General features: G+C 35.8%; 2 protein-coding genes across 5 annotated transcripts; one reads left to right on the top strand and one right to left on the bottom strand.

Annotated features, from left to right (window-relative positions):
• Window positions 1-6,323: 6,323 nt before the first annotated feature.
• Window positions 6,324-8,582, bottom strand: LOC108748635 (cyclin-dependent kinase 12-like). 2 transcript variants are annotated; one of them, XM_018486891.1, is made up of 2 exons: window positions 8,476-8,582; window positions 6,324-7,468 (listed from the first exon to the last, which is right to left on the bottom strand). In XM_018486891.1, exon 2 carries the CDS (start codon window positions 7,458-7,460, stop codon window positions 6,555-6,557), a length of 906 nt encoding a protein of 301 aa, XP_018342393.1. In that variant the 5' UTR covers window positions 7,461-7,468; window positions 8,476-8,582; the 3' UTR covers window positions 6,324-6,554. The 2 variants fall into 2 exon arrangements, with proteins under 2 accessions (XP_018342393.1, XP_018342394.1); XM_018486892.1 differs by lacking the exon at window positions 8,476-8,582 and adding an exon at window positions 7,973-8,352.
• Window positions 8,583-10,999: 2,417 nt separating this feature from the next.
• LOC108748734 (cyclin-dependent kinase 12-like) lies at window positions 11,000-22,811 on the top strand. Of its 3 annotated transcripts, XM_018487034.1 has the most exons (11): window positions 11,000-11,415; window positions 12,421-13,789; window positions 13,892-15,087; window positions 15,173-15,600; window positions 15,953-16,149; window positions 16,224-16,428; window positions 16,518-16,786; window positions 16,879-17,046; window positions 21,708-22,005; window positions 22,184-22,304; window positions 22,380-22,811. In XM_018487034.1, exons 2-11 carry the CDS (start codon window positions 12,429-12,431, stop codon window positions 22,655-22,657), a joined length of 4,521 nt encoding a protein of 1,506 aa, XP_018342536.1. In that variant the 5' UTR covers window positions 11,000-11,415; window positions 12,421-12,428; the 3' UTR covers window positions 22,658-22,811. The 3 variants fall into 3 exon arrangements, 2 of the variants coding, with proteins under 2 accessions (XP_018342536.1, XP_018342537.1); XR_001939320.1 differs by lacking the exons at window positions 22,184-22,304; window positions 22,380-22,811 and adding an exon at window positions 20,974-21,041 and having other exon boundaries at window positions 21,708-21,726; XM_018487035.1 differs by lacking the exons at window positions 21,708-22,005; window positions 22,184-22,304; window positions 22,380-22,811 and adding an exon at window positions 17,347-17,571.
• Window positions 22,812-22,819: the final 8 nt, after the last annotated feature.

Here is a 22,819-nt window from a genome sequence, read left to right on the forward strand (position 1 = left end):
AGCGCGAGCATAGCTCTCATCGAATTCCAATGAATGCTGACTAGATCATTTTTTTGGTATAAAAGGAGCTGCCAAAGACAGACACGGCGGAGTCTAAGAAAAAACTTAAGAGCGAACACCAACCTAGTCTGAGTAAGAACTATCCTCGCGCTAATTCCTCCGAACTTATTCCTACACTGTAATATATTTTTCCTTCTTCATTAAAACTCTATTATACAGAAACAATTCGGCCGAAACCTAGATCTCTCCTCTTCTTCGAGTCCATTCAAATATACATTTGGGAACGGTAAGACTCGCTGCCAATAGCGTGGCCCCTGTCTAAACTGTTCTACGGAAAATTCTTATTTCGAGAGTATTTTGAGGAATTGTCACGATCAGTCGCTGCAAATAGCGTGGCCCATCATCTAAATAACAGTTCCTCAAAAGAAAGACAAAATCCGAAGGGTTGTCACGACTGTCCCTGCCAATAAGCGTGGCCCCCGTCTAACGACAATTTTTCGGATTCGCGATAATTGTACACGAATCAGTTGTCACGACTGTCGCTGCCAACAGCGTGGCCCCCGTCTAACGATAATTTTTCGATTCGCAATAATTGTACCGCGTTATTTCTATGCCTACCAAAGGCGGCCGCAGAGTAAAAGAGAAGAGATTGAGGTTTCAGATAAAAACAGCAATTCATTCAAACAACGACCCTTTCCCATACTTCCAAAATTTGGCACAATTATTAACCCAGAACAAAGCGGTAACATCACCTAACGAAAACGGGTATTCACTCCAACCGTTGGAGATCAATTATCAATTCCCCGACTATCGAGACATTCAAAAGAGTGATACGAGAAGGTTAGCCTATAAACTTCGCGAGCTTTTCGGCACCGGCTATGAAACCACCCTCCCTACCAACTATCCTATCACCCCACCGAACAATCCTAAAACGCACACTTAATATCCTAACCACTGGGTAAATTGCTTCGATACATTGACCCTAAAACAGGAAATAAAATATCGGGAAATAAAAACCTCGGTCCGGACGTAACACTATAACAATTATTGAAAATAAATTTCAATAAATTTTAAAAATATGATGTCAAACATGATTTGAATTTTGAAAAATTATAAAAAGTCACGTACAATGAAAAAAATATTCAAAATTTATTGAAATAACAAACACACAAATTAGAAATTTTTATCAAATATTTAATATATGCGTAATGATACTGCGCGCATACAAAAAAAGAACAGCACACTTACGTGTAATAAATACGACTGAAGAAGATTACGATGTATTTGTACCTACTATACAAATATTCGAATTCAACGAATTGACTGAATCTAAAATTAATTCTAACTCTAATTCCAATACAAATTCAAGTTCAAACTCTATTCCTAATTCAGATTCAGATTCAAATTCAACATCGAATTCAAACTCAAATTCAAATAAAAAATCTAAATCTAATTCTAATTCAAGTTCGAACTTAAAATCTAAATCAACTTCAAGAGTCAATGCAATCTCTTCGAACTCAAATTCTATTTCAAACTCAAATTCTATTTTTAACTTAATATATTAAATAAAACTCAATCAAAATCCTAGCTTAAACTCAAATTTAAAGGAGGAATCAACTTCAAGATCCAATACAATTCTTTCGAACTCAGCATCAAATGAAACTTCTTGTGAAGAGACAGCCAGAAATTCTCGGTATAATAAAATAATAGAACATATCAACCTCGATCATTTAAATAACGAAGAACGCATGGCTGTTGAAGAATCGATAAAACGAAATGCGGATTGCTTTTATTTACCAAAAGAATCCCTTGGATTCACGAACGTCTTACAACATCGCATTCATACAAATGATGATGTTCCAATACACACAAGTCAATATCGATTTCCTCCAGCACATAAAGTAGAAATCGATCGTCAAGTAAAGGAATTACTAGATCAGAGTATTATAAAACCATCAGAATCCCCATATAATACTCCTGTTTGGATTGTTACCAAAAAGGCCGATTCAAACGGTAACAAACAATGGAAAATGGTGTTAGAATTCCGCTCGTTAAATGAAAAAAAACATAGGCGACGCATATCCACTTCCCAATATAACGGACATTCTCGACCAATTAGGAGGCGCTAAATACTTCTCAGTTTTCGACTTGGCTTCTGGCTTTCACCAGATTAGGATGCACCCGGACGACAGCCATAAAACAGCTTTTTCAACTCCTCATGGCCATTATGAATTCGACCGCATGCCATTTGGCCTAAAAAATGCTCCGGCCACTTTTCAAAGACTAATGGATAGGATATTAACTGGGATGCAAGGAACGGAAATATTCGTCTATCTAGACGATATCGTACTGTACATATGCAAGTTCACTAAGAGAACACGAAATTAAATTTCAAAAATTAATGAACAAATTACGTGAAGCGAATCTAAAATTGCAACCGGAAAAATGTGAATTTCTTCGAAAGGAAGTTTCTTACCTAGGACATGTGATAAACGAAAACGGAGTACATCCCGATCCAAGGAAGATAGAAGCGGTAAAAAATTTCCCAACACCTAAAAACCCAAAGAATATAAAACAATTCCTCGGGTTAGCGGGTTACTATCGCAGATTCATAGAAGGCTTCTCTAACATTGCGAAATCTCTGACAAATTTATTAAAAAACGAAACGGAATTTAAATGGAATCAAAAGGAACAAGATTCTTTCAACACGCTAAAAAATATGTTATGTAAGGAACCAGTGTTACAATATCCCGATCCTTCCAAACCATTCATCGTAACAGATGCATCAGGAGTAGCCATAGGCGCTACCTTAAGTCAAGGACCAATAGGAAAGGACCGCCCTATAAGTTACGCTTCTCGTGTATTAAATGATGCTGAAAAAAACTATTCCACGATAGAAAAGGAACTATTAGCAATAGTCTACGCAGTAAAACACTTCCGACCTTACCTTTATGGAACAAAATTTTTTTTGGTTACCGATCACAAACCTTTAACCTGGCTTTACAAAGCAAAGGACCCTACCTCACGACTAGCACGATGGAAAATTAAATTAGCTGAGTATGAATACGAAATCGTCTACAAAGCCGGAAAAACCAATGTAAACGCTGACGCATTATCAAGAAATCCTACACAAGTATGTATGATATCACCCTTATTTGACGAAATCGAAGAATGTTCGGAAGACGAAGAATCACGTATTAGAAACGCAAATCCACGACCCCTCCCATCATCACCTCGAAGAGGATCAATGAGAGAGGAACCAGAACCTGAGTGCGGATCAAGAATGCAAACTCGAAGAGCAACCTCAATGGAAGGAGAAAGCGTACCATTCACTCGAGAAGAATTACAAGAGCCACTTCACGCAACATATTGTAGAAGCAGAAATACACCAGGAACCAAAGGCAGAAAACCTGAGTAACACAAATATCCTCCCCCCACCCCCTCCCTCCTAAAAAGAAAAACCTGTACCACCTCCAAAAAATACCAAAATAATTCCAACTATTAATAAAAAGGCAACGTGCGAAAAATGTTTCATAACAATTAAGCACTATACAGTAAATGATCTCAAAAAGCATTTAAAACGTCGCCACAAGTAAGTATACTCAAAGTAAATTAAAAATTAATTAACATACTAGAAGAATATAAAATTAATAGCAGTAGACTGATCAATATCAACTCAAAAAAATGTAACGCAAGCAAGTATACTCAAATCAAACTAAAAAAATTTGTTAAACAAACTATAACAATTATTGAAAATAAATTTCAATAAATTTTAAAAATATGATGTCAAACATGATTTGAATTTTGAAAAATTATAAAAAATCTAGTATAAAATTTTTATACTAGAAATCATGTGTTGTGGAACATAATTCTTAATATTAAAATTCATGGTTCTGTGTTCTCTATTTTTTTGTATGCGCGCAGAATCATTACGCAGATATTAAATATATTTGATTAAAATTTCTAATTTGTGTGTTTGTTATTTCAACAAATTTTGAATATTTTTTTCAGTTTACGTTTATAATTTTTAAAAATTCAAATCATATTTGACATCAAATTTTTTGAATTTATTCAATAATTGTTATAGTTTGTTTAATAAACTTTTTTAGTTTGATTTGAGTATACTTGCGTTACATTTTTTTGAGTTGATATTTATCAGTCTACTGCTATTAATTTTATATTCTTCAGTATGTTAATTAATTTTTTAATTTACTTTGAGTATGCTTATTTGTGGTGATGTTCTAAATGACTTTTGAGATTAGTTGTTGTATAGTACTTAAAATTACTTGTAAAGAAATATTTTTTGCATGTTGCTTTTTTATCGCTTTTTGCGATAAAATAATCCCAAATCCAATGAAATTTGTTCTTTTTTCTCATTTTCTGTTAATTTCTCTGGATGTCTCTCCATCAAGTGTTGATGGAACGTACATAAAGTATTCTTAGACGTAATTACATGTGAATTACTATGATTACATTTTGCTTTATTACTTCTTGTTAATTTTGTGTAATGTCCACGTATCCAAAGACGACATGGGATAAAATTGTCTGGTGCTAGTTACATTCTCATTTGCAGTCACGTCATTATCTGAACTGCTCTCGTTATTTACACAATCTGTATTTGGACTCAATATCCTACATTTACATAAGAAGTTATTAAAAGGTACAGTAAAGCTATTATTATCAATTATGTTTATCCTCCGCTACGGATTAAATTATAATTTGTTAGAATCTATTATTTAAACACTTAGGAGTGATCAAGAATGTAGCGATCAAGCATATTTATATATTATGTAAATCTTATAATTATTGAGTAAAAATTAGAATGTTCCAATATTACTAATTTTTTATATACACATTGATTATAAATGCGAAACATAGAAATTGATTTGTATTGAATGAGTGTAATATAAATAAATGCTGATTAATTTTATAAGGAATTGCGTAATCAAAGAAATAGAGATTAAGAAACAGAAAACAGAAATTTCAAACTTTAGAAATCATATATGTTGTGGAACATAATTCTTAATATATTAAAATTCATGGTTCTGTGTTCTCTATTTTTTTGTATGCGCGCAGTATCATTACGCATATATTAAATATTTGATTAAAATTTCTAATTTGTGTTTGTTATTTCAACAAATTTTGAATATTTTTTTCACTGTACGTTTATAATTTTTAAAAATTCAAATCATATTTGACATCAAATTTTTTGAATTTATTCAATAATTGTTATAGTTTGTTTAATAAATTTTTTTAGTTTAATTTGAATATACTTGCGTTACATTTTTTTGAGTTGATATTGATCAGTCTACTGCTATTAATTTTATATTCTTCAGTATGTTAATTAATTTTTTAATTTACTTTGAGTATGCTTATTTGTGGTGATGTTCTAAATGACTTTTGAGATTAGTTGTTGTATAGTACTTACTTGTAAAGAAATATTTTTTGCATGTTGCTTTTTTATCGCTTTTTGCGATAAAATAATCCCAAATCCAATGAAATTTGTTCTTTTTTCTCATTTTCTGTTAATTTCTCTGGATGTCTCTCCATCAAGTGTTGATGGAACGTACATAAAGTATTCTTAGACGTAATTACATGTGAATTACTATGATTACATTTTGCTTCATTACTACTTGTTAATTTTGTGTAATGTCCACGTATCCATCGACAAACTAAGATTAGAATGTGCTCTGCTTCTTGTTCTGCCGTCATAGCGTCTTGGACGAATATTAGTAACTAATCACAAAGGAGAGACAATACAAATATGTGTACATATATATATATATATATATACACACATTCGTTTCATTTTTTCGTAAAAAAAATTGATATGTGTAATATGTTGTACCCTCTTTGAACATATAGAGGTAATTTCACATTGCTGTATTGGGGAAAATATCAACAGGAATGAGCGTGAGGTTCTCCTTCCTGGCTTACCCTGACATCAACGGAAATGATCGGAAATAACAGAAATAACGCTATTGCTTGAACGTGCCTCGACAGTGTCTCGGCACTCTTGGTCTCGAGACCGATCGTCATGGATATGACACTCACGCGCGATCACAATCCACACATATGTGCACACGCATTCACGCATGCAGGCAGGCAGGTACACACGCACGCACGCACACATTAACGGTGCGAACGTATATAGCGAAATCGTAAGAACGACGCGTTTACCTTGCGAGCAGGACGATCGCGTTATGCTAATAAGCCGCGTCGCACTCGCTCGGATTTTCAGCCGGACGCTAATTAACAATGAGCGTAATAGAGACAGTGAAGTACGCGAAACCACGAGTATCACGAACGAACTGGTACGGCCGCCATTACTCTTACATGGCATGGACTCGCTCAATTTCTTTTTCCGAGCGAAAGTTGCCGACGATCTATGAGGAAAATCAGGGAAACGACGCGACAACGGGGATCACAATCGTACTTACGTGCGATGTATGTCCTGCAATGTCGCGGGAACCCTCGATGTTGTTCGCATCAGGAACTAATTGGATTCTGGCTCGCTCATAAAGGCCTAGCTCGACCGAATGCCGTGGAAGCCACTAACCATTAGCACGTCGTTTCTGCGTGACGTAACGTCTTCTCGACGTCGGTGTCACGTTGCGAGATTGCCTCGACAATTCCAATTCCACGTCGTCACTAGGACATCTCTGTTCGCGCGGTGTAGCCGGTGAAATAGGTGACATGTTGTCCTTGAGTGGCAATGGTGGTGATTCGGACCAATTAACAGAAGCGATAATTGATTGTTTTTCACGACTTGGACTTGAACCAATTTCCTCAGCAATACCGTGATGCGGGCTTAAGCTATGAGAATGTCTCTTAGATTTCCTCTTCTTCTTTTTCCCTGAATTTGACGAAGGGCTCAGACTTCTTTTCTTCTTCTTCTCACGTTTATGCTTCTTTTCTTTTCGTCGAGCGTATCGCCTTGATTCTTCTTCGTACTCTGGTGTCGCACCATGCATCGTCGTCGATTGTTGTTGCTCATTCGACAAGGAATATCGCATATCGGAATGTCGATGCTGAACCGATGGTGTTGGAGATATGCTGATAGGCGACGCTCCAAGAGCACGAATTGGGCTATTGCCATAATATCGCCTTTGAAGAAATGACGAATCAGGTACTTCTCCGTCCGTGTAACTGTTGGCACGACTATCTTCCGATTGTATCTCTCCCGCTTCAGGCTCTGAAAGATCTTCGCTACTTACGTCGGAATACTCGACCAATGGTTTTACAACAGATGAAGCTACAGTTGGAATTGTCTCTAATGACTTATCTCGTGAACGTTTCTTCTTTTTTTTTCCAGAACTCTTACTTTTGCCATGTCTCCTGTGTCGCTTGTCAATACCATCAAAGCTGTGGCGATTCACGTCGCTGCTCGTACTGCCTCTTCTTCGTGAACGAAATCTCCCATTACGTTCTGCCCGTTCAATTTCACGAGTGCTAGGCATGTCACCTCCTATATAAATAAAGCAAATATTTCAATAAAATTATATACATATACACATATATATATACATATACACACACATATATATATATATATCTATATATATACAGACACATAATATATTAATTATAAAAGAATGTTTTTATTGTACACTGACCTAAAGGTAAAAATAAAAAATTTCATAGAAAAATAAACAGTAGAGTCCTGTTTACATATTTATTATATTTTAGACTGTATTCTTTAAACACACACATACACATACACATAATAATAATAAATATATTTATAAGATTTCTACTGTTTTGATAAAATAATACAAATATGTGTATATATATATATACACACACATTCGTTTCATTTTTTCGTAAAAAAAATTGATATGTGTAATATGTTGTACCCTCTTTGAACATATAGAGGTAATTTCACATTGGGATGTATTGTCATCAGCCATCGCTGAGAGCAGTAGGGAAAATATCAACAGGAATGAGCGTGAGGTTCTCCTTCCTGGCTTACCCTGACATCAACGGAAATGATCGGAAATAACAGAAATAACGCTATTGCTTGAACGTGCCTCGACAGTGTCTCGGCACTCTTGGTCTCGAGACCGATCGTCATGGATATGACACTCACGCGCGATCACAATCCACACATATGTGCACACGCATTCACGCATGCAGGCAGGCAGGTACACACGCACGCACGCACACATTAACGGTGCGAACGTATATAGCGAAATCGTAAGAACGACGCGTTTACCTTGCGAGCAGGACGATCGCGTTATGCTAATAAGCCGCGTCGCACTCGCTCGGATTTTCAGCCGGACGCTAATTAACAATGAGCGTAATAGAGACAGTGAAGTACGCGAAACCACGAGTATCACGAACGAACTGGTACGGCCGCCATTACTCTTACATGGCATGGACTCGCTCAATTTCTTTTTCCGAGCGAAAGTTGCCGACGATCTATGAGGAAAATCAGGGAAACGACGCGACAACGGGGATCACAATCGTACTTACGTGCGATGTATGTCCTGTAACGTCGCGGGAAGCCTCGATGTTGTTCGCATCAGGAACTAATTGAATTCTGGCTCGCTCATAAAGGCCTAGCTCGACCGAATGCCGTGGAAGCCATTAACCATTAGCACGTCGTTTCTGCGTGACGTAATGTCTTCGCGACGTCGGTGTCGCCGCGTAGTGGCGCCGCGTAGTGGCGCCAGAAAAAACGCCAGAAGATTACTGGGAAGAGATGCTAGAAATCTAGAAAAATTTCACATTACCTGCGATTAGAGTCTCGTATATAAAAGAAATCCGACATCGAACATCAGACCTCCATTAAAGTTTGGTGATTTGGATCCCCATCTCCACATAACGATACATAACGATTGAACAACAAATTACAGAATACAGGGACAGTTCAGAAAGCCGAAACAAGCGATTATTGAGTGGCTGCGAGTTCTGATTGGCTGCCTTTTTTCTACTTTATACTTTTCTGCCTAGGTTTGAATCCACCTTTAGAATATAAAATATTCTATTGTGCATAATGGCGGCAGACTAAAACTAGAATCAAGTGCTTGCTCCAAAGTTAATGAAATGCACTGAATGCATTAGCGCTTCTCTAATAAGAATTAGGACACCTGTCTCAAGCGCGTGCGCGTCCGCCATTAAGGGGAACATGATTATAAGATAGAGTGAGAAAACAACAAGCTATTTTAGTCATGTCTTATTATCGCTTTCATTCCCTGAATATGGCGGAACCAATAAAAAATTATTACTCGATGTCCTAAAAACTGTGACACAGATTTTTGCATAACGCATAACATATAGTGAATAAGCGAATCAACCAATCCAAATCTTTTCTTTCCTCCCAAAAATAAATATACGTAAATATACGTTTACATGTCACCATTATAGAGGTTATAAGGACGTAAACTTTAGGATTTTTTGTTTCAGATTCGATTAAATTTCAACAAATAATAGTAGTAATATTATTATTTGTTGAATTATAATAATAATTAATTAATAATAACTACATTCAAAATAAATACATACAAATCAAGGTTTAAATATATATTATGAACGCGAGTATGGCATGGTAGACAGCGCACTGGTCTATCATGCCAGAAATTCGAGCCGGGTTCGATCCCAATAGGAACCAAAATATTTACGTTCGTGTCTCCTTTCGGAAGAAGCTGGCAATCTCCCAAGAGTATTTTTACCTACAGAAATATCTCTCGAAAAATCCGCCGTTCGGAACCGGCATTAAAACTGTAAGTCCCATATGTTCGTGGCAATTGAATAATCAACCGTACGTACCACAAACATATATGGTAAGAGATGTAGCACAGGCTAGAGCCCTAATGTAAGAAGAAAAAATATACTATATTCAAATTATTATAATTTCCGTTTCTACTGCTATTTTTATCGTTAGGAGCACGTTCGTATAATTGATGTTCTAAAACGTATCAAGCCAATAAACAAAATTTAGTTCAGTTTCTGAGTTAGACATCGAGTTTCGTATGAATTTGACTTCAAATAATTTCATAAATTACGAATTGTCACAAGATCAGTATTAATCTCTTTTTTTAAATATATAATACTTTTATACATTTGTTTCATAAATTTTTGGGCTCAAACGACATCATGGAATATAAAGACATACAAAAAAACTTTTCGAAGCACGGGAGTGTTTGTCGAATGGCGGCGACCAATCCGCAGCTTGCACACGCGTCGTCTTATCCCTTACTAGAGGATCCCTATTGTGTACTATCCTTGTTTAACATTGGGCGAATAACAAAGAAAAATTATGACTAATGGCTTATTGTTGAATGGCCATTAAATAGGGAGCTCAGGCTCATGCATAATACATAATGCATAGTGCATAAGAAAATCATCCAATAGAAATTCTCCTTTTCCGTGAAATGGGAGGAAAGAAAAGATTTGGATTGGTTGATTCGCTTATTCACTTTATGTTATGCGTTATGCAAAAATCTGTGTCACGGTTTTTAGGACATCGAGTAATAATTTTTTATTGATTCCGCCATATTCAGGGAATAAATACGTATATATTTACCTACTAAAATAGCTTGTTGTTTTCTTACTCTATCTTATAATCATGTTCCCCTTAATGGCGGACGCGCACGCGCGTGAGACAGGTGTCCTAATTCTTATTAGAGAAGCGCTAATGCATTCAGTGCATTTCATTAACTTTGGAGCAAGCACTTGATTCTAGTTTTAGTCTGCCGCCATTATGCACAATAGAATATTTTATATTCTAAAGGTGGATTCAAACCTAGGCAGAAAAGCATAAAGTAGAAAAAAGGCAGCCAATCAGAACTCGCAGCCACTCAATAATCGCTTGTTTCGGCTTTCTGAACTGTCCCTGTATTCTGTAATTTGTTGTTCAATCGTTATGTATCGTTATGTGGAGATGGGGATCCAAATCACCAAACTTTAATGGAGGTCTGATGTTCGATGTCGGATTTCTTTTATATACGGAACTCTAATCGCAGGTAATGTGAAATTTTTCTAGATTTCTAGCATCTCTTCTCAGTAATCTTCTGGTGTTCTTTCTGGCGCCACTACGCGGCGACACCGACGTCGCGAAGACGTTACGTCACGCAGAAACGACGTGCTAATGGTTAATGGCTTCCACGGCATTCGGTCGAGCTAGGCCTTTATGAGCGAGCTAGAATCCAATCCAAAGAAAACACATGAGACATGATGCGATCGGCCGATAGAACCATAAAAATATGATCGCCTGAACTCTGTACGATCACGACAGAGATTCATTTCTGGCCGGGGACATCGGTCGTCCGCGAATTACGTGCTGGAACTTGTTTGCGCGAAGAGGAAAACGACGTAACCATTACGCATTCTCATCGACCTTTCGTCATTGGTTTCGGCCCTGATGCGAACAACATCGAGGCTTCCCGCGACGTTGCAGGACATACATCGCACGTAAGTACGATTGTGATCCCCGTTATCGCGTCGTTTCCCTGATTTTCCTCATAGATCGTCAGCAACTTTCGCTCGGAAAAAGAAACTGGGCGAGTCCGTGCCATGTAAGAGTAATGGCGGCCGTACCAGTTCGTTCGTGATACTCGTGGTTTCGCGTACTTCACTGTCTCTATTACGCTCATTGTTAATTCGCGTCCGGCTGAAAATCCGAGCGAGTGCGACGCGGCTTATTAGCATAACGCGATCGTCCTGCTCGCAAGGTAAACGCGTCGTTTCTTCGCTATATACGTTCGCACCGTTAATGTGTGCGTGCGTGCGTGTGTACCTGCCTGCCTGCATGCGTGAATGCGTGTGCACATATGTGTGGATTGTGATCGCGCGTGAGTGTCATATCCATGACGATCGGTCTCGAGACCAAGAGTGCCGAGACACTGTCGAGGCACGTTCAAGCAATAGCGTTATTTCTGTTATTTCCGATCATTTCCGTTGATGTCAGAGTAAGCCAGGAAGGAGAACCTCACGCTCATTCCTGTTGATATTTTCCCTACTGCTCTCAGCGATGGCTGATGACAATACATCCCAATGTGAAATTACCTCTATATGTTCAAAGAGGGTACAACATATTACACATATCAATTTTTTTTACGAAAAAATGAAACGAATGTGTGTATATATATATATATATACATATTTGTATTATTTTATCAAAACAGTAGAAATCTCTTATAAATATATTAATAATTATTATGTGTATGTGTATGTGTGTGTTTAAAGAATACAGTCTAAAATATAATAAATATGTAAACAGGACTCTACTGTTTATTTTCCTATGAAATTTTTTATTTTTACCTTTAGGTCAGTGTACAATAAAAACATTCTTTTATAATTAATATATTATGTGTCTGTATATATATATATATATATATATGTGTGTGTGTGTGTGTATGTATATATATATGTGTATATGTATATAATTTTATTGAAATATTTGCTTTATTTATATAGGAGGTGACATGCCTAGCACTCGTGAAATTGAACGGGCAGAACGTAATGGGAGATTTCGTTCACGAAGAAGAGGCAGTACGAGCAGCGACGTGAATCGCCACAGCTTTGATGGTATTGACAAGCGACACAGGAGACATGGCAAAAGTAAGAGTTCTGGAAAAAAAAAGAAGAAACGTTCACGAGATAAGTCATTAGAGACAATTCCAACTGTAGCTTCATCTGTTGTAAAACCATTGGTCGAGTATTCCGACGTAAGTAGCGAAGATCTTTCAGAGCCTGAAGCGGGAGAGATACAATCGGAAGATAGTCGTGCCAACAGTTACACGGACGGAGAAGTACCTGATTCGTCATTTCTTCAAAGGCGATATTATGGCAATAGCCCAATTCGTGCTCTTGGAGCGTCGCCTATCAGCATATCTCCAACACCATCGGTTCAGCATCGACATTCCGATATGCGATATTCCTTGTCGAATGAGCAACAACAATCGACGACGATGCATGGTGCGACACCAGAGTACGAAGAAGAATCAAGGCGATACGCTCGACGAAAAGAAAAGAAGCATAAACGTGAGAAGAAGAAGAAAAGAAGTCTGAGCCCTTCGTCAAATTCAGGGAAAAAGAAGAAGAGGAAATCTAAGAGACATTCTCATAGCTTAAGCCCGCATCACGGTATTGCTGAGGAAATTGGTTCAAGTCCAAGTCGTGAAAAACAATCAATTATCGCTTCTGTTAATTGGTCCGAATCACCACCATTGCCACTCAAGGACAACATGTCACCTATTTCACCGGCTACACCGCGCGAACAGAGATGTCCTAGTGACGACGTGGAATTGGAATTGTCGAGGCAATCTCGCAACGTGACACCACCGTCTCTTTTATTGACGCGGCAGATAGAATCTCCGCATACACCTTTAATGCCTCCATGCGCCACGACGCCGGAAAATTTGAATAAAGGACTAGTTGCCGTGCCAAAGCACAGCAGTCCTGATCGGCAGAAACTTAGTCCCAGTATCCACATAACACGCCGGGCCAGTGTTAGCCCTGGACACATCGTTATAAATCGTAGGAAGCCGCATAGCCCGAGTCCACCGTCAAGACGAAGGGATCACAGTCCACCGCCACGAAGAAGAGACTTTAGTCCTACTCCGGTACTCCATAGACTTAGGCATAGCCCAAGCCCAGCTACCGTCAGACGACGAGAGTTTAGCCCGAGTCCCGGAAGTAGCCACAGACGACGAGCGGATAGTGGAATTATCTCCCCTAAACGTAGAAGACGAGACGAATCCGATCGACGTAGCCATCGGCTTCATGATAAGGATAGGAGGGACAAACGGAAATCGAGATCGACTAGGAGTCCTACTGGGAGCAGGTACATTTTCGAAAGTTACTTTTTTTTATTGTATTGAAACGTAACGTTGCAGTAAATAAATTTATCACGTCACGCATACACATATAATTTCTTCAATTTTAGATTACATTTACCTTTGTCTCGATCACGATCGCGCAGTCCAGGAAGATGGCGGAAATTGTCTCGCTCGAGATCACGTTCGCGTCCCAGAAGAAGTCGCACCCCAAAGAGATCTCGCTCACCCAGCAAGTCCTGCAAGGCTTCGAGGAAACTCAAATCAAAGAGCCCACGTCCTAGAATACCTTCTCCTTCTCCTCATAGATCCCGAGCTAGAAGCCCATCTAGCATCACCGCCCGAAATCTTCGAGTACAAGCGAAAATTAGCGAGACTAGTCTGTTTGCAGAACTCGTTAAGGACCGAAATATGAGAGAATTGGCATTTAAGAAGTTGCAGGCTGCAAAAGAAAAGGTCGGGAATCAAGATGAAGTGCAAATCATAGAGGGCTCCGACGAGAAGGACGGCGATGGCGGCAACGCGTCCTCCGAGAATAAAGCTTCCACTGACAATAAAGACAGATCTATAAATCACAAGGAGCAGCACACGAAGGCTGGCGATAGCGTGGTCGATGTAACCGATATTCCTGTTCCGACGAGCGACGACAGCACTATAGTGTGCAAAACGCCGCCATTGCCACCAACTGGTCAACCACCTAATGTACCATTACCTAATCCGATATCTGCTGCGATCAATCCGCTTGCTTCTCATGCAGTTGTACATACTTCGCCTAATCCATCATCAGTGATGCCCAACAATTGTCCGATCGTCGTGTCACACAGCCCAAATTTTCCGGCTCCCGCTCCTGCAGTGCAACCACCACCACCACCGCCGCCACCACCATTGCCGCAATCTGCCGAACCTGCATCAACAGTCTTGGTTGGCGGGCAAGTGCCTGCTCCTATGCCCATGTCGGTGCCGCCAATCCCGTCGACACCGATTCTGCCCAACATGTCTGTCCCACCGCCACCCATTCCACCTATTCCCGTTCCAGCGCCCAATACAATTATGTCAAAATTTAATCCACCCAATAATCTTGTACCACTTAAATCTGTGGATCCTCCCAAGCCTCCTATAGTAACGTTCACGACCAAAAGCTTAAAGAGATTGCCTTTGCCACCTGGTATTAATCAGAATGATTTGGAAAGCATAGATTCCCCACCGAGCCGTTCTCCGAGTCCTCCCAGCAAAGCGCAGTTGAAGTTCTTGGCATCAACGAAACCAATGCAAAAAAAGGGTATCAAGGACCTGCCAATGCCACCAGGTGAATTTTCGAATAAACTTTATCATTATTGTTTGCTAACGACATTTTAACTCATATATTATCATTATCTTATCACTTGAACTAGTTGTACCTGGATCGGAAGACTTGAGCGGCGAGGACGATCCAAACGCAACGCCGCCGCGTTTAAAAGTCGAACGAATGGCACCGAAGCCAAAATTGAAAAGACCGAAAATACTGAAACGCAGAGGATCGCGAAATTGTCATGCTCCCATGTCGGCTTCCGGTGGCAAAGATTGGGGTGAACGATGCGTCGACGTATTCGAGTTTATTGCTCAGATTGGAGAGGGTACATATGGACAAGTGTACAAAGCACGAGATAAACGATCCAGTGTAATGGTAGCGTTGAAAAAAGTTCGACTTGAAAATGAGAAGGAAGGCTTTCCTATCACGGCGGTCAGAGAAATAAAAATCCTACGACAACTCAATCATAAGAACATTGTTAACCTTAGAGAAATTGTTACTGACAAACAAGATGCATTAGACTTCCGAAAGGTACTTTTTTAGTCATAGCTATATGCAATCTGTAGCAGCATTCTATATTACAATATATTTGTCGGTGCTTTATTAATTGAATATATAGAGTAATTCGAGTATTATGTAGAGTAATGTGATATAGTATCATAGTGAGATATCACTATCATATATAAAAAGAAAAAGAGAACAAACTTGCTATTATACTCGTATATTAAGTATAGAATTAATATGCTAATTTCATTATTTTCTACGCTATATTTCTCATTGATTTAAGATACTGACAAACATGTTCAATTGTCAAGGAGTGTAATAATTTTACGATCTCTAATTTTTATAAAATCAATTAATTATGTCATCTTCTATGCTTTAGGATAAAGGTTCCTTTTACTTAGTTTTTGAATATATGGATCATGATTTGATGGGCCTGTTAGAATCTGGCATGGTGGATTTCAACGAAATGAATAATGCTAGTATTATGAAGCAATTGTTGGATGGCTTGAATTATTGTCACAGCAAAAATTTTCTTCACCGGGATATCAAATGCTCAAATATATTGATGAACAACAAGTACATATGCGTTATTTATTGAGTAATTTGTTTTGTGCAATTACTCAGTATAATGTAATGTATAATTTCAATAGGGGAGAAGTGAAACTAGCTGACTTTGGATTGGCACGACTTTATAATGCCGAGGATAGACAGAGACCGTACACTAATAAGGTGATCACTTTGTGGTATAGACCCCCCGAACTTTTACTGGGAGAAGAGCGTTATGGACCCGCAATTGATGTCTGGAGTTGCGGATGTATCTTGGGAGAATTATTTTCTAAAAAACCTTTATTTCAGGTAATAATCATTTCTCAAGCAAAAAACATATTAATTTATTTATTAACAACAAGGATAAATTTTTATTAACAAGGATCATTTTTTATTAGGCTAATGTAGATATGATGCAATTAGAGATGATTTCAAGAGTTTGTGGGACGCCCACTCCTGCTGTATGGCCTTCTGTGATAAAATTACCACATTGGCATACACTTAAGCCAAAAAAGCAGCATAGGAGACGTCTCAGAGAGGATTTCGCCTTTATGCCAGGAGCAGCCTTGGATCTCCTGGATAAAATGTTAGAATTGGATCCTGAGAAGCGGATAACGGCAGCTGATGCGCTTAAAAGTGCTTGGTTGAAAAACGTTCAGCCTGAACAGTATGTTATCTTTTTCGTCGTGTGTATTGGAATATGTATGTTTCTTCGTTCAAATCTTATAAAATGTATTACACTTTCACATAATATATCAGGATGCCAGCGCCACAACTTCCAACTTGGCAAGATTGTCATGAACTCTGGAGTAAAAAGCGAAAGCGTTTGTTACGGGAACAGCAAGAGAGTGCTACAACAAAATTGCCTCTGCTTCCCTTCCCGAATAAAGGAGGTCCCAACAAGGATGATCTGTCAGATGTCGGGGGGTGAGTAAAGAAGCCGTAAAGAAATATAATTTACGGGTTGCTAAGATGTACGTTTTAATGCCAATTGAAAACTAATTTGCTTAGACACTTAGATGGCTGTGTACGACAGTTGTGTTTGGCATTTATTTTCTTTAGCAAAATGTATTGTTCAAGTAACGAAAATTTCTTGAAAGTGAGAAGTGACATCGAAAAGAAAATGTAGTAGTATTTCTATGTGTTCCTTCTGATTCTCGTTTGCATGTCGACCTTTCTTCCTCTAAACTTAATGAATCAACGAGTTAATTTTAGTTTCGTTCACAGTCGTTCGAACACGACGATGCCAATAATGCAGAACAATGGAAAATAGAAGCACGAAACATCCTTCTCTGTTCGTGGCTTCGCTCTACAGAGATTGTTTACTTTTAAACGATTGATTTGATAGACTGTATGAGAATACTTAACATATGTATTTTTCAGGGCATACGCTACATGCCTCGGCGATAATATATTTTACCATTACGAGATATATTATATTATTTAACTCTTTGGCTGCTTGATGTAACTTTTTTTTAATTAGAAATAAAGTCCAATATAGCTCAATTTTATTATTTTCATATTAATTGATTTAATATAAAAGGGCAATATAATAAATTTATAATGAATATAATTTCTTCTATAGCTTTTTCTCTCTTATGACAAAATTTTCGACTTTAATTATATTTATGATATGTTTCGTTATGTGTTAAAGTATATACAACATTTGCAGCTAAAGGGTTAATTATCGTCTCACTGTTCATATTGAATCATTTACAAAGATTATAATGAAATGATTTTTATGATAACTATTATTATAATCCTCTGAATACCTAATAATCGCCACTTATAACGTACAAACTTCTACAAGAAGTATATGTCCTAATAATCACTGTGATTCAGTCTACCACTCGTTTCTAAGGACGATTGTAAAAATTAAATTATCAGTTTGTTCAGTTTCTATTTAGATATGTGTATATATTTTGTCAATAATATACGAAAGAGAAACATACATGTATTCACGATATACAATAGCATGTATATCCCAAAAAGAAATATATAATGCATGCGCTCACGTTAATATATGTATCAAAATGAGGAACATTTGTGTATAATTTTTGCGCATATGCGTACTGATTTAGATTCTTGTAGAGATTGATTTAGAATATCTCTCTATATAAATATATATATATATATATATATATTTGTATTTATATTTAAACATACACAAATGGAAAAATTATAATTGAAAGAAATAATGATTGTAAATAAATATAAAGAGGTCACGTCAAAGTGATTTCACCTTGCTGTTTTTCGTAAAAAGACTCTTCAGTTTAGGTACCTGTAAGTAAAGCGTAAAACGACAACATGTATAAATAGATGAATTCTGAGCTGTAAAGTTTTATAATATAAATATATAGGCAAAATATACAGGTACAAAGGATATGCTACATCGGAAGATTGAAGAAGATGAATACGAGAAGACCAAGACTAAAATCGTTGTTAACCTTAATTCTGTTCATTTTATTTATAATTAATCTGATTTATTCAAACATTCACATTTTTGGCGTACATTTATGCTTTAATCATCCTCTAGCCATCCTCCGTATTACAATTTAGTGATTCGTACTATAGATAGTTTTGATGAGTTTCTCGTAATATACGAATGGCGAATCATTGTGTATTTATTTAGTATTTACATTATTTGTTTTTTTGCATGTGCGTTACGTTAACTGACTATTTTTATGATGGAATTCAGTCTTCGGATGTTTTCGAACATAATAATGTCATGCAAAATAATATTGTAAAATAATATTCGAATGCTGCAATATACTTAAGCGTACTTAGACATTCGCTTAAAATATTTTTATGAGCAGTGAATGAATCTTTAACGCTATCAAAACATTATTATTAAAATTTTTTAGGTTCTAGTATTTTTTTTATTTTATGGTTACATATATGTATATATACACATTATGTGTATTAGTATCTCTTCAAAAAGCAGCATTCGATAATTATCATGGAAAATACTTATTTACCAGCGTTCACTGATTCAATATATGTAAAATAATCATAAAATATATGTTACTGTTTTTACTTATTCCACAAATATTTTGACACGTATAATTTTTTTTCGTTATTTATTTTTAGAAATAAAGGCAGGTAAATTAAATGTTTCATTTCTTTAGTATATAATTGTTTGAATCATGTTTTTGATAGTAAATCAAGCACAATACCAATAGTATAAATATGAGAATAGTATAGAATGAAAATTAAAATGTTTATTATATTAAATACTAATTAATATTAAAAATTTCAATAGATTTTTTTTTAACAACATAATTTATATGTATTTATGATATACTATTAAATATATATGTACATATACTGCACATTCTCATATATATATATATATATATGCATTTTTCTACATAATAGAAATTATTCTCAAATTTCTTTATTGTAAAGGGTGTGTTCCGCATGTACATAATGTGTCAGTTTATCCTCGATATTATTCGAATATTAAAGAAGGATAAAATGATACATCATGCGCATCATGCATGAAACGGAATTCATTACCAAAAATATCTTATACATACATATATATATATAAATAATATATATGTAATAATATATATAAAATAAGTATATACAAAAACGATATAACAAAATCGTTTTAAATACCAAAGTTTATGATGCCTCCTGACACATCTTTTATTTATATATTATATACATATATCTATATGTGTGTGTGTGTGTGTATGTGTGTATACATACATGTGTATATATGTGTATGCATATATATATATAATACGTATATATTTACCTGACAATATTAAGATTAATTGAACAACACAAATCCTTCCTTGTGTTAAAAAAAAATAGAAAAGCATATATGTATTTGTCTTTTGAGTTGAAAAACAATAAAATCATGATCTTTACATAATTTGCACCGTCTTTAATGGACCAATAGATTACAGTATAATGAGACAATTTTCATGTTTTATATCCAAAAATATATAATGTATTTCAAAAAGTAAAAAAAAAAGAAACATTTGATCTTTTATATTATAATATATTCTGTGCAAAAATATACAATGTAAGAAATGCAGATGAAGATCTATTAATATAAATAAAATAATGTTCGTATATATAACATGTACATTTATAAATAATGATGTAAAATACTTTGAAAAATATAATGTTTCAAAATATGTCACATATTTTTACATATAACTTTTATTCAAGAATTTACAATAAGTAAAATCTAATATATTTTATTTGTGTATATCTGTTTGATTTATTTGTATCGGTAATACGTAGTAAAAGATTATGTTTATGGTATGAAAAAATGGTTATCTTATTCAAATTGTAATATTAGATTCTCTTTCTCTCTTTTAAATAATCTTCCAAAAATTTGTTTATACGAACATATTCAAGTAAAAAAAAAAATATATATATATAAACATCTATATTTTCATTCACACATAATGTTATAATAAATATTATTCCATTATTAATACGTAAAATGCAGTTATCACTCGTGAATATTATACTGATAATGCCTTAGAATGTTGTGAGACTCTGTAAGAATGTAAAGTGTAATTAGAATAATTTATAAATGGGTTTATATATAATATATAAATTTATATAATTTAAATACATATATATATATATGTATTTTAATACATAATGTATACTGCATATAGAAAAATATATATATTTGAGTTATTCAGATATGTATACATATATGTATAGTAATTATTGTCTCATGTAGACATGACGTTAATATAATTATCACGTGCCTATACCACTTTGTATTGTGGAATATGTAAAAAGTGACATATATGACTTTAGATAAATTATAAACAAAATAATTGGCACAATATCTAATAGGAAAAAATTATGTTTCAGGAGATAATATAATTGTGGCTGAATTATAAATGGACAATTTTTGTAACACTTGTAAGAATATATAATAGGTAATGAAAGTTTCAAATCTTAATACGTGTTTACATTCAGTGTGTCCAATTTTTTACTCATATTTATCAAGTATGTGAATCATATAACCCATTCGCTTGAGCTAACCAAATGATAATTGAATGAAGTGTATAGCGATAACAACCGCTGTACAATATTGTTTTATATAGGATATTATATGTATGTACACCGATGCATTAACTCGTAATGAAGAGGAAATATCTTGCTATTCTTCATTGTTCTACAAGATTGTTACATAAATAAACAATAAATACAATTTTTCACTTATATCTTTATATATTAATACGTATGTATGCGCATGTATATATGTAATTTTAGTGCATCTGTAATTGAGCTTGCTTTAAGACACGTTTGTATGGCTTGCTAGTTGCATGATCTTCCATTATTCTTTCATTATTCTTTAAACTAAATACAACAATATTTTATTAATGACGAGTTAAATATAATGTTCATAATTTTTTTGTTAACAAGTTGTATATAAATATCTAAATGATTGGAAATTAAGAAAATATCATTAATCACTCAATTATAAATGAATTTCGTATAAATTGCAAATGAATCAATTTCATTCATTATGTATACTCGTTTCTATTTTATTTAAGTCGTATTTATCAAATCTTCATGCATGGCCTGTAACTTTATTACAGGTCTTCTAAACGACTAAAGATGGAAGCAGGCTATAACTCATACCCGAGCAGACTTGGTGCAGAAGCTCATTATGGTGAAGATAATTTGTTTAATCAAAGCGGGCCGTACATAGTGTCTACGCCATCGTACTATTTTAATACTTCACCCATTAAATCGCAGTCGAATCTGAAGGGAGATCAATTGGAGTGTACAGAAGATAATCTATCCCGGAGACTGATAGTTCTCTCGGACGCCTTGAATCAGGGAAAACCGATTCGGGTCGATGATCTTCTCGCGTTGCGGTCAGACCAGAATGAGGTAATTATGTAAAGAGATTTTTGTTAGACAATTTTCTGTAATAATGTACCTCAATTGTGATAATCGCTTCGTTTACAATAACCAATATCTAATTTTTATATTTATTAAAGATTAAGGAAATATTTTTTAAGAATATAAAATATTTTTTCTAATTCTTAACATCTATAATAATTTACAGTGCGATTCCAAAGTGGTACAGTTGTTGGGGGATCTACGCGCAGAGCTTCGTCTTATCGCAAATGCTCGACCAGGTGGACAACTGGATCCTCATCTTCCCATATTAATCCCACCTCTTCTAGGTATACGCATACTACGCTTAATACTCCCAGCATTATATACGTTGCATTGATATTGATAAATAATTTTTCCTGTAGATACACCGCATATGCCAGGCAATTTTGATGCGCACGCAGTGTATGCCGGTGACGATGCCGTGAGCTCTCACTGGAGGTGGTCCCAGTTGGCCACTGCTGGTGTTCGGAGCGCTTTGTCGGCACTCATATCGTATCATGGTCTGGATAACGTCTATAATCCTGCTACTTCTGCGTCTGCCATCGGCCGATTGTCAAATAAACCGCCAGGACAACCCAACTTGGCGCAAAACCTTTTCCTGCCCTCGACTTCCTCGCAACAATCTACTTTTAATTCGTAATGTGATTTTACAAAGTCGTACGGTTCATGACCGTGTTTCGTGTATGTTGAATGTGTGTATGTATGAAATTAGAAAGAATCTATAAATCGCTATTTTTCAAATTACGCTGGTGACATAGAGAGATAGAGAGAGAGAGAGAGAGAGAGAGAGAGAGAGAGAGAG

The sequence above is a fragment of the Trachymyrmex septentrionalis genome, unplaced genomic scaffold (genome assembly GCF_001594115.1).
Source record: "Trachymyrmex septentrionalis isolate Tsep2-gDNA-1 unplaced genomic scaffold, Tsep1.0 scaffold24, whole genome shotgun sequence".
NCBI classification, from domain to species: domain Eukaryota; kingdom Metazoa; phylum Arthropoda; class Insecta; order Hymenoptera; family Formicidae; genus Trachymyrmex; species Trachymyrmex septentrionalis.

Excerpts from the sequence above, each read along its gene's own strand:
- LOC108748734 (XM_018487034.1), top strand. The coding sequence starts at position 12,429 with ATGCCTAGCACTCGTGAAATTGAACGGGCAGAACGTAATGGGAGATTT. Across the intron at positions 16,150-16,223 it reads AATATATTGATGAACAACAA|GGGAGAAGTGAAACTAGCTG; the intron begins GTACATATGCGT and ends TAATTTCAATAG. Across the intron at positions 16,429-16,517 it reads CTAAAAAACCTTTATTTCAG|GCTAATGTAGATATGATGCA; the intron begins GTAATAATCATT and ends ATTTTTTATTAG.
- LOC108748635 (XM_018486891.1), bottom strand. The coding sequence starts at position 7,460 with ATGCCTAGCACTCGTGAAATTGAACGGGCAGAACGTAATGGGAGATTT.